Source organism: Elaeis guineensis, chromosome 1 (genome assembly GCF_000442705.2).
Source record: "Elaeis guineensis isolate ETL-2024a chromosome 1, EG11, whole genome shotgun sequence".
Taxonomy (NCBI): domain Eukaryota; kingdom Viridiplantae; phylum Streptophyta; class Magnoliopsida; order Arecales; family Arecaceae; genus Elaeis; species Elaeis guineensis.
Window position 1 is genome coordinate 170,372,990 of NC_025993.2, and position 10,380 is coordinate 170,383,369.

The 10,380-nt window shown below is 44.5% G+C and overlaps 1 protein-coding gene across 1 annotated transcript; it reads right to left on the minus strand.

Annotated features, from left to right (window-relative positions):
- Window positions 1-1,928: 1,928 nt before the first annotated feature.
- Window positions 1,929-4,360, minus strand: LOC105032307 (heat shock 70 kDa protein). The gene has a single exon (XM_010906717.4). The coding sequence runs from the start codon at window positions 4,072-4,074 to the stop codon at window positions 2,113-2,115; it is 1,962 nt and encodes a 653-aa protein (XP_010905019.1). The 5' UTR covers window positions 4,075-4,360; the 3' UTR covers window positions 1,929-2,112.
- Window positions 4,361-10,380: the final 6,020 nt, after the last annotated feature.

Sequence of the window (10,380 nt, forward strand, 5' to 3'; positions counted from 1 at the left end):
GTTCTCAGCCCACTCCAACATTTCAAGAAAGTTTTTTAAATAATTCAAGTTGAGTGAGTAAAGGATATCATTCTGTTGGAGTCCGATCTTAAACACGGTCATCATCGCAGACGGATCCAAATTCCGTACCTCCAAAGTCACAACATTGAATCAGCTTATGTAGTCTCACAAAGATTCATTCTTCCTCTACTTGATACTGATGAGAAAGTCTGAATTACGTCGCTGTCATCGACTGCTGATAAAATACACGATGAAAAGCTAACTCAGTTGATAGAATGATTCTACAGAGCCCGATTGCAGATTAGAATATCAGTGACGAGCTGCCTTCCCCAGAGTTGAAGGAAAACCTCGGTAGAGAGTTGCATCACTGGCTCTTTGCAGAAGCATCAAAGTCCAAAAATTCTTCAGAAGGTCCACTGGATCAGCGGTTCCATCATAAGGCTCCATCTAAGGCATCTTGAGTCGAGGTGGAAGGGGCTCATCCATTATCTTCTGAGTGAAAGATGGGTCGACGTTAAATCCTAAGTCATCCTCTGGCTACTTCGGCGCCCAAAGTGTATCTAGCTGTTGTTGCATTTTCCAGAGCTTCTCTTCCATCTCCTCATCCTTGATTTGTCGGCAGCGAGGAGTAGTATGATCCAGAGTTGAATTCCTTCTAGAAATAGGGGTAGGAGATATTCTAAGATGGTAACGGAGAGGACTTGAAGATCGGCTTTGACGACTAGCCCCTACCTTTGGGCTACAAGGGAGCTGAATTGCCGGTCTTCCTCTTACTGACTGTGGACTTTCTGGAGTGGGGGGTGGCTTTGTGTTTTGTTGCATCTCCCTCACCATAGCTGAAAGTGCTTGTACTTGTTGAGCAAGGCTGTTATATTGATCGTGAGAGATTGTCGGTGCCGCTGGTATCGTTGGTGCTGCTGGTGGAGGTTTCTTCTATGCCGATGGTGGTGATGCATTGATCGGCTGGATATTATTGATCCGCCAACTATTGGAGCGTTATAATGCATTTGATGCTCCTCTGCACGTCCTCATGGCGATCAGTGTTGAACTCTCTCTCCTCTCGAAATAGGACCTCAGGACTAGCTTTGAAATAGGACTTCGAAACTAGTCGAAGAGGATCCTCCTTCTAGCACTAAATATTGCTACCGATCTCTCCGCCTGAGGTCAAACGTCGAGGTGTATATGGCTGAGGTGGAACCGCCGCTGGATCTTCATCCGAACATCTGCGAAACAAGTCCATATCGAGGTGATATTCTCTGGTGTAGACCTTCCGACACTCAGGTCAGAAGATTGAAGAACAAAGAGAGAAGAGAGCGAAGAGTCGATTGTATACCTTGAAGAATTCTGGAGTTTTTAATTTATAGGAGAAGAGTTTGAGACATATCCGTCTCGGAATACTGATGATTTCTGGATTTATCGTATGGATAGATTTGGAGGAGGACTTTCTTTTTATGAAAGATTTAATTGCGGAGAAACTTATCTTATTTGAACTTTCTAAATTGAGAGGCAGAACGGATCTGTTGGTGGAAGGAATAGATCGACCATCACATATCTAGTAGGTCATCCAGATCGAGAAACTGGAGTCTATGGAGTGGATACTTATCCACTTATTTGTCGAAATAAGTCGACGAAATGAAGTAGATCGTCCTTCAAGATGAAACAAAATTAAACTAAGAAGTAAAAACTACTGCTGACTCGATCGATAGATTATATTAGACGATCATAATATCTACATTTTAGCCCAGCAAACGTCAACTCCAATAGCTTGATTGTGACTAACTAGATGCCAACGAGGTTGTTTGGACCGTGGCCAAAGTATGAATCTACAACAAAATTCATTTTCAACATTATGCCGAATTCTAGTCCAAAAAGATGGCAAAGCACGAATAATATCACACCACGTAAAAAAAAAAAAAAAACACTTCATCGCACCAAAGAAAATAACTATACACAGCTACACTCTTTTTTGGTATAATAAATACACAGATACACCTTCGTCCTCTCGACCATGGAACAGAGAAGTTAAAAACAAAAAAGAAAAAAAGTAAATAAAAGAGGCAAAACGAAAACAAAGAGCTCGACCAAACCCAGGGATCCATACAAACAAACCAATCAGTCCACCTCCTCTATCTTGGGCCCAGCCCCTGTTCCAGTAGAGCCGCCGGTGCTTCCATATCCGCCACCGTTCATCCCGGCCCCGGCCGCGGCTCCACCACCCTCCTGATACATCCTGGCTATGATAGGGTTGCAGACCTCCTCTAATTCCTTAAGCTTGTGCTCGAACTCGTCCACCTCTGCCAGCTGATTCCCATCCAACCATGTAATGGTTTCCTCCACTGCCTTCTCTATCTTCTCCCTATCCCCCTCGGACAACTTGGCCTTAATCTTGTCATCCCTCACCGTATTCCTCATATTGTAGGCGTAGTTCTCCAAGGCATTCTTCGCCTCCACCTTCCTCTTAATCTCCTCATCCTCCGTTCTGTACCTCTCCGCGTCCTTCACCATCTTCTCTATCTCCTCCTTGCTCAGCCTTCCCTTGTCATTGGTGATCGTGATCTTGTTCTTCACTCCAGCAGTCTTATCCTCCGCCGACACGTTCAGGATGCCATTGGCGTCGATGTCGAAGCAGACATTGATCTGCGGCACACCCCTCGGCGCCGGAGGAATTCCGGTGAGCTCGAATTTGCCAAGCAAGTTGTTGTCTTTAGTCCTCGCCCGCTCACCCTCGTAGACCTGGATGAGGACGCCGGGCTGGTTGTCGGAGTAGGTGGAGAAGATCTGCTCCTTCTTGGTGGGGATGGTGGTGTTCCTCGGGATGAGGACGGTCATCACCCCGCCGGCGGTCTCGATACCGAGGCTGAGCGGGGTGACGTCGAGGAGGAGCAGGTCCTGCACCTTCTCGTTGGCCTCCCCACTCAGAATTGCAGCCTGGACCGCCGCCCCGTAGGCCACGGCCTCGTCGGGATTGATGCTCTTGCAGAGCTCCTTCCCGTTGAAGAAGTCCTGCAAGAGCTGCTGGATTTTGGGAATTCTCGTGGAACCCCCAACCAGCACCACTTCGTGCACCTGGCCTTTGTCGATCTTGGCGTCCCGAAGGACCTTCTCCACCGGCTCCATGCATCGCCGGAAAAGATCCATGTTCAACTCCTCGAATCGAGCACGGGTGATGGTGGCGTAGAAGTCGATTCCTTCGTAGAGGGAGTCGATCTCGATGGTGGTCTGGGTGGTGGAGGAGAGGGTGCGCTTGGCGCGCTCGCAGGCCGTGCGGAGGCGGCGGAGGGCGCGCGCGTTGCCGCTGATGTCCTTCTTATGCTTCCGCTTGAACTCGGCGACGAAGTGGTTGACGAGGCGGTTGTCGAAGTCCTCGCCGCCGAGGTGCGTGTCGCCGGCGGTGGCCTTGACCTCGAATATCCCCTCCTCGATGGTGAGGAGGGAGACGTCGAAGGTGCCGCCGCCGAGGTCGAAGATGAGGACGTTGCGCTCCCCGCTGCGGCCGGCCTTCTTGTCGAGGCCGTAGGCGATGGCGGCCGCGGTGGGCTCGTTGATCATGCGGATGACGTTGAGGCCGGCGATGGCGCCGGCGTCCTTGGTGGCCTGGCGCTGGGAGTCGTTGAAGTAGGCCGGGACGGTGATGACGGCGTCCTTGACGGAGTGGCCGAGGAAGGCCTCGGCGATCTCGCGCATCTTGGAGAGGACCATGGAGGAGATCTCCTCGGCGGTGAAGCGCTTCTCCTCGCCCTTGTAGGTGACGACGATGAGGGGCTTGTCGCCGGGGCCGGCGACGACGCGGAAGGGCCAGAGCTTCATGTCGGCCTGCACGGAGGGATCGGAGAAGCGGCGGCCGATGAGCCGCTTGGCGTCGAAGACGGTGTTGTTGGGGTTCATGGCCACCTGGTTTTTGGCCGCGTCGCCGACAAGCCGCTCCGTGTCGGTGAAGGCCACGTACGACGGCGTGGTTCGGTTGCCTTGGTTGTTGGCGACGATCTCCACCCGGTCGTTCACCCATACCCCGACACAACTATAAGTCGTGCCGAGGTCGATGCCGATAGCCTTTCCTGCTTTGCCCGTGGCCATCCTTGATTCTTCTTCTCTTCTTCGCTATACTTCTTCCTCTTATTTTATCTTTTATTAGAGAGTTAGAACGAGGTTGCGGCACGATGGTTGTAGCGGTGGTCTCCTTCTGTAGTGGTTTACGTTTCCATTCTCAACGCGGGAGACGTTATTTATAAGTTGATGGGAATTTGAAGAAGAGAAGGGTGGAGGATGTTAGAGCAAGTTCGGGAGACGGCCAGAAGAGATGAGGAGAAAGGAGAAGAGCTCTCCAGATTGCCGTGGAAGATGCCTTAGGATAATTACTCTTATGATTGGTTGAATTTAGGAGAAAGGCTATGAAGGAGTTGTAATGGATGGAAGAAATTGGGGTTAGTTTGGGAATGGAAAAGGTTTCTGCTGATTTTAGACTTGCTGACTGGTGTTCTGGAAGGGGGCAGGTGTACGTCTGAGAGGAGGCGGCTGGGAGCTGAAAACCGAGGACGACGTTCGACTGATGAGCGACAAGTAGGCGAGGAGGTGGGGGGGAGCGATCCGAGTTTAGGGACGCGTGGCTGTTGGTGTGAGATCAGAGCAGCGAATCGAGAAGAAAGTCTCCAGATGCTGCTGGTGGCATGGCGCGGGCACAGGTCGTATGAGCTATGATGTATGTGCTGGCCAGTCTCGTTTGGTTACATTTGATGCATCGCGAGATAATTTTAAAAAATAATGAAGATTATTTTCAAAATAAATTATTATTATTAAATTATTAATAATATTAATTATTATATTTGATATATAAATAATATTATTAGTATGATAATTAAATTATCAATAATATAAAATCAAATTTTTAGAATATCTCTAATAATTTTATCATGATGTTTTTATTTCTTTCTGTCGAGAAGCGGCGGAAGTAATGTAGATGTGATGGTGGTATGGAGAAGCAACAAACTAAGAGATGGGGAGAACCATGGGCATAGAGGGCAAAGACAGATGCGTACGGAAGAGTCCTTGGGGGTGATAGGGATGAGCGCAAAGGAGCCACTAGGGGGTGGAGGAGCTGCAAGGGGGTGGTGGGGGGGAGATGGAGGAGTTGCAGGCAGGCAATGGGATGGAGGAGCCATAGATAGACAGGGAGCTAGAGAAGTCGCAGGCAAGCAAAGGGAGATGGAGGAGTCGTGAGCGGAGAGTGCGCATAGAGGAGCCGCATGTGGCATCGAGAGAGGGGTTTGGGGGAGGGGGAGGGTTGAGCGATGGATTTTGTGTGATTTTTTAGAGAAAAAATTTTGTTCAAAATTTTTATTGCAACATTACGAAAAAAATGATAATCTAGATAGCCATCCCTCTTCAAGACTATCTAGATTACCTCATGGAAAGTAATATAAATTGCTAAGATAATGTAGATAGCCACTCAAAAAGTAAATCAAACATAGCAATCCAATGGATTCACTTTAAATTATCGATAATTTGGATAGATTGTCAGCTACCAAATGCAACCTTAGAGATCATTTATCTTTTTTTATGTTAATTCGGCATTGCTCCAAGAGTTTATTTAGTGAGGATATATCCGATTGTAAACTAATGATTCATTTGAAAGAGTCCTGGGCTTGACATTTGGGGTGCCTAACTCTTGACAGGTGGCATGTTGGAAGAGCCATTAGCTCTCCTCGAATGTATTAGATAGATGAATATATTTATCTTAAAATTTATAAAAATTCTATTTATTATATTTGATTGATAGGAAAATTACTTCAAAAAATGATATTAAGAAAAATTATTATATTTAATTGGAAACAATCTCATATAAAATATTATTAAATGTTCAATTGTTAAAAAATTTTGATACAACCCCTGTACCTGATCAGAATCATCTCGCGTGGAACCTGAATGTTACTTCAACAAACAACAAAGAAGAAAAAAGAAGAAAGCTAGGGTTTTGCATTGAAATCAAAGAAGGAGAGAGTTAGGAGGAAAAGATCTTGTATTCCACTACTTGCATTACGAAAATCCTAATACAACTTATGTATATTTATACACAGCCATTAGGTCTAATCAAAAACTCTTCCGAATCAACCCAATATATGAAAACACTCATCGAATCATGTCTCATCTATGTCTCACAGGATCTCACCCCCTGGACTTAATCATAGTCCAAGCCCTTGAGTTAGCCCCTTTAAAACCTCCTAAACAAAGCCTCAAGACCCCTAGGATCAAAAACAATCCTAGTCGAAACTAGAATCTACGCACGGTTCTATTTGCAACTCGAGCCGGCTTGAGTGCCGTGCCACTCGCATGCCAGTGAAAATCAGCTCTCTGTTCCGCATCCGAGCCAGCTCTCTCAGGGTTCTGAGCTGATTTGACCGGATCCAAGTCGACTCCATCTAGATCCAAGTCGGCTTCTCTGCTGGCTGAAACATATCTTCATACTAGAACCTCTCCTGTCCTGGTCCTAAGATGCAATCCTGATCCTAGCCTCCTGAAGTCATCATTGTGACTCCTCTCATGGCTTTCCAAGGCTTGGGAGCACCACACATGCACAACAATCTTCATCTTGGTGTCCCAAACTTTGGCAAACCCCTTGGCACCCTCTAGTGTCCTATTATCCTCCAGTACTCCATGCACATGCATCCGACGTGTCCACATCCACTGCCGCCATATTAGATCTCCTGCGCACTATGTCCTGTGCATCAATTCTGCACCCTGTGTGTCTCCGCCACCAAAAATCTTGAAGCCTGCATCCTTCAAGATATCCTCCTCGATTTCGATACTACACAGCCTCCATATAGATCTTAGAATCCTGCATCTGCCTGTAATCCAACTGCACGTCTGTCCCACAACCGTCTGTATCTGGCTGTGCCCCTACCATAACTCCATAGCTGCCTGTCTCCCCAGCTGTGCCTATGCTGCAGTCCACAACCGCCTATCTCCATGGTCATGTCTGTACTGCAGCTCCACAACCATCTGTTTTCGATCGTACCTATGCTGCAGCTCCACAACCATCTGTCTCCGATCATGCCTGTGCTGCAGCTTGCAACCATCTGTGTCCTGATTGCACCTGTATTGCGGTCCATCACTATCTCTTCCAGCTGCCTCTGTGCCGCTTTTTGACCCGCAACTGTCTGTGTCCTAGCTGCATCTACACTGCTCCATGTAGCCGCTTGTGCCCCAACTGCATCTATGCCACGACTCCACTTCCGTCTATCTCCGATCGTGTCTCTATCGCATCCTGCAACTATCTGTGTCCTAGCTGCACCTCACACTCTGTTACTGTCTCTTCGGATCCTCCGCTCTCCACAGATCTCTCTGAAGTCGTCTCAGATACACCGCACCTCACAGGCTCCTATAAAACTATTAAGAGATCATCCATCTCTAATCCCTCAGCAACTGTACCGATGGAATCCCTCTCTTCTCCTCCTTTCTTTCGAAGCAGACAATCCTTCTTGAAGTATCTAGTCTTGTGGCACCTGTAACACTTCAAAACCTTCTCCGATCTGCCCTTGGATTTTTCTCTCTTCCTAGGTCTTCCTCGCCTCTCATGAATAGCGAACACCTCCGAAGTAGTCTCTCTTGCAGATCTTCTCCCACTGCTTGTTTGATCTCAGGGCACCCACAACCTTTTCATACTCCAAGGACTCCTTGCCGTATACCAAGGTTGTGATCAGACCATTATACGCCGATGGGAGTGAGCACAGCAGCAACAACGCCCGATCTTCTTCCTCGATCTTCACATCCATATTCAATAAATTAGAACACATTTGATTGAACCTTTGGATGTGACCAACCAGATCACCTCCCTCAGACATCCACAAGCTATATAACTGCCTCTTCAGTCGGAGTTTATTCGTCATGTTTTTATCCATGTACATCTTCTCTAACTTCTCCCAAAGACCTCTCACCATGATCTCCGTGCTGACCTCAGGGTAAAATCTGATCCACCAAGCACATCCTGATCATGCTAAAAGCAATCTCCTCTAACTCTTTGCAATCCTTAGCATTGATCTTTTCCAGTCTCTCTCTTACCAAGACCTTATAGATCTACTGTTGCATCAACAAATTCTTTATCCACTGCTGTCACAAGGTAAAATTTTCGTTGCCATCAAACTTCTCAAACTCTGCCTTAAAACCATTTGAAGCCATCTTAACCTTCAAGCAAACTACCAGCACTAACCCTTCTGTAATACTACACTTCACACCCCAAAAATAAGATCAGATCTGAAACAGATCTCCTCTACCTTCTTCCAACCCTTTCTTGTGTCAAAACCCTCCACCTAATCGGAAGATCACCACAACCAAAGAAGCAACAGGAAAGAAAATAAAGAAAAATCTGGGCACTGTAGAAATCAGGCTAAACTTGATCTTCAGTGTCTTTTTCTTTCCTCCACGTAATCGGACTCTGATACCACTTATTGAGAAACTTCGATACAACCCCTATACCTGATCAGGATCATCTTGCGTGGAACCTGAATGTTACTCCAGCAAACAACAAAGAAGAAGAAAGAAGAAAGCTAGGGTTTGGCATTGGAACCAGAGAGCGAGAGAAAGTTAGGGAGAAAAGATCTTATATTCCACTACTTGCGTTATGAAAATCCTAATACAACCTATGTATATTTATATATGGTCATTAGGCTCAATCAAAAACTCTCCTGATTCAACCCAATACATGAAAACACTCACCGAACCATATCTCATCCATGTCTCACATGCTCTCACCCCCTTGGACTTAATCCCAATCCAAGCCCTTGAGTTAGTCTCCTTAAGATCTCTTAAACAAGGCCTCAAGATCTCTAGGATCAAAAACAATCCTAGCCGAAACCAGAATCCATGCATGATTCTGTTCGCAACTCAAGTCGGCTTGGTCAAACCTTGAGTCGGCTAAACTACTGTGCCACCCACATGCCAGTGAAAACCAACTCTCTATTCCGCATCCAAGCTGACTCGACCTGATCCGAGTCGGCTCCACCTAGATCCGAGTCGGCTCCTCTACTGGCTGAAACAGATCTTCATACTAGGACCTCTTCTGTCCTAATCCTAGGATCCAACTCCGATCCTAGCCTCTCAACGTCATCATTGTGACTCTCTCATGGTCTCTCAAAGCTTGGGAGCACCACGCATGCACAACATCATTAATGTCATTGAATAAGCATTTATGAAATTATATTTTTTTCAATAAATTTGTTGGCCATTTATGGTCTATTTATATAAAATGACTGTTAACATGGGGCTACTTTGGATATTGAGATATTAACATAATATTTTAATATAATGCAAATATTATATATTAATAAAACTAATATATTAATAATATTATATAATATTAATATAATAAAAGTGAGAGTATTTTCGTGAAGCAATTATAAGTTTACTATCTATCTTACAATCTCTTTCATCTTTTTTTTCATATTAAATATAGTAGTATGAATTGGAATTTATTTTTTTATATCAAATTATCCCAAATCAAACGAACCCAAAATAACTTTTTCTCTTTTTTTTTTTTGGCTAGAATGCATCCTCTCAGTAGCATTAGGCATGTATATTATACATTTAATTTTCATGAGAAAATAAATGCCTATCATTTATTTTGTGGAGAAATAATTAGTCAAAAAAATCACTGAGGCAACGCTACTAGATTTTTGAATTATTCAAGCATTTTTGTTAGTTATGCCAAATAGCTAATTTAACAATATTACATAGTTGAGAAAGTTGAATAAATATACTTTCTAGAAAAATCTATTATTCAGCTTATATCATTACAAAACAAGTATTCATCCTCTATGGCACAGTTTGCTGCTACTGTGAAAGGTAAATTTGAAAGAAAGAAACCAAAAAAACAATGTTGAGAATAGCAGCATTAATGTATTGGATGGAAAAGAGCAAAAGCACTTTTTTAAGAGCTTAGTGCCGATCACATAATAAAAAATAGAGACCGTCACTAACATTTCTTATTACGATGCTTAATTAATGTTCGGGTCTAAACTTTCCTATGTCATCCTCTTTCATATTAGTTGACATCCACATGAGCAAGTTAGATCAAAGACATGAATTGTCCTCTAATATATATATAGACATGACTAAAGTGAAAAAATAGCTAAAAATGAATGATTTGGATCATGATAAAGTTTGGAAGTAAAAAACTACTACAAAAAAATGGTTTTACACCATAATTGTCTAGATCAAAAGTGGGTATTTTGTACTATTTAGTAGTTGTTGAAATTTTGCAATGCAATAATTGAGATTAATTGATATTGGCTTGGTCATATATATTTGCAAATAAGGGAACTGAACTCATTGCTATTTGGCTAAGAGAATTTTATCTCCTATCTGCAAAAGGTATGGCAAAACAACTTCCTT

Excerpts from the sequence above, each read along its gene's own strand:
- LOC105032307 (XM_010906717.4), bottom strand. The coding sequence starts at position 4,074 with ATGGCCACGGGCAAAGCAGGAAAGGCTATCGGCATCGACCTCGGCACG.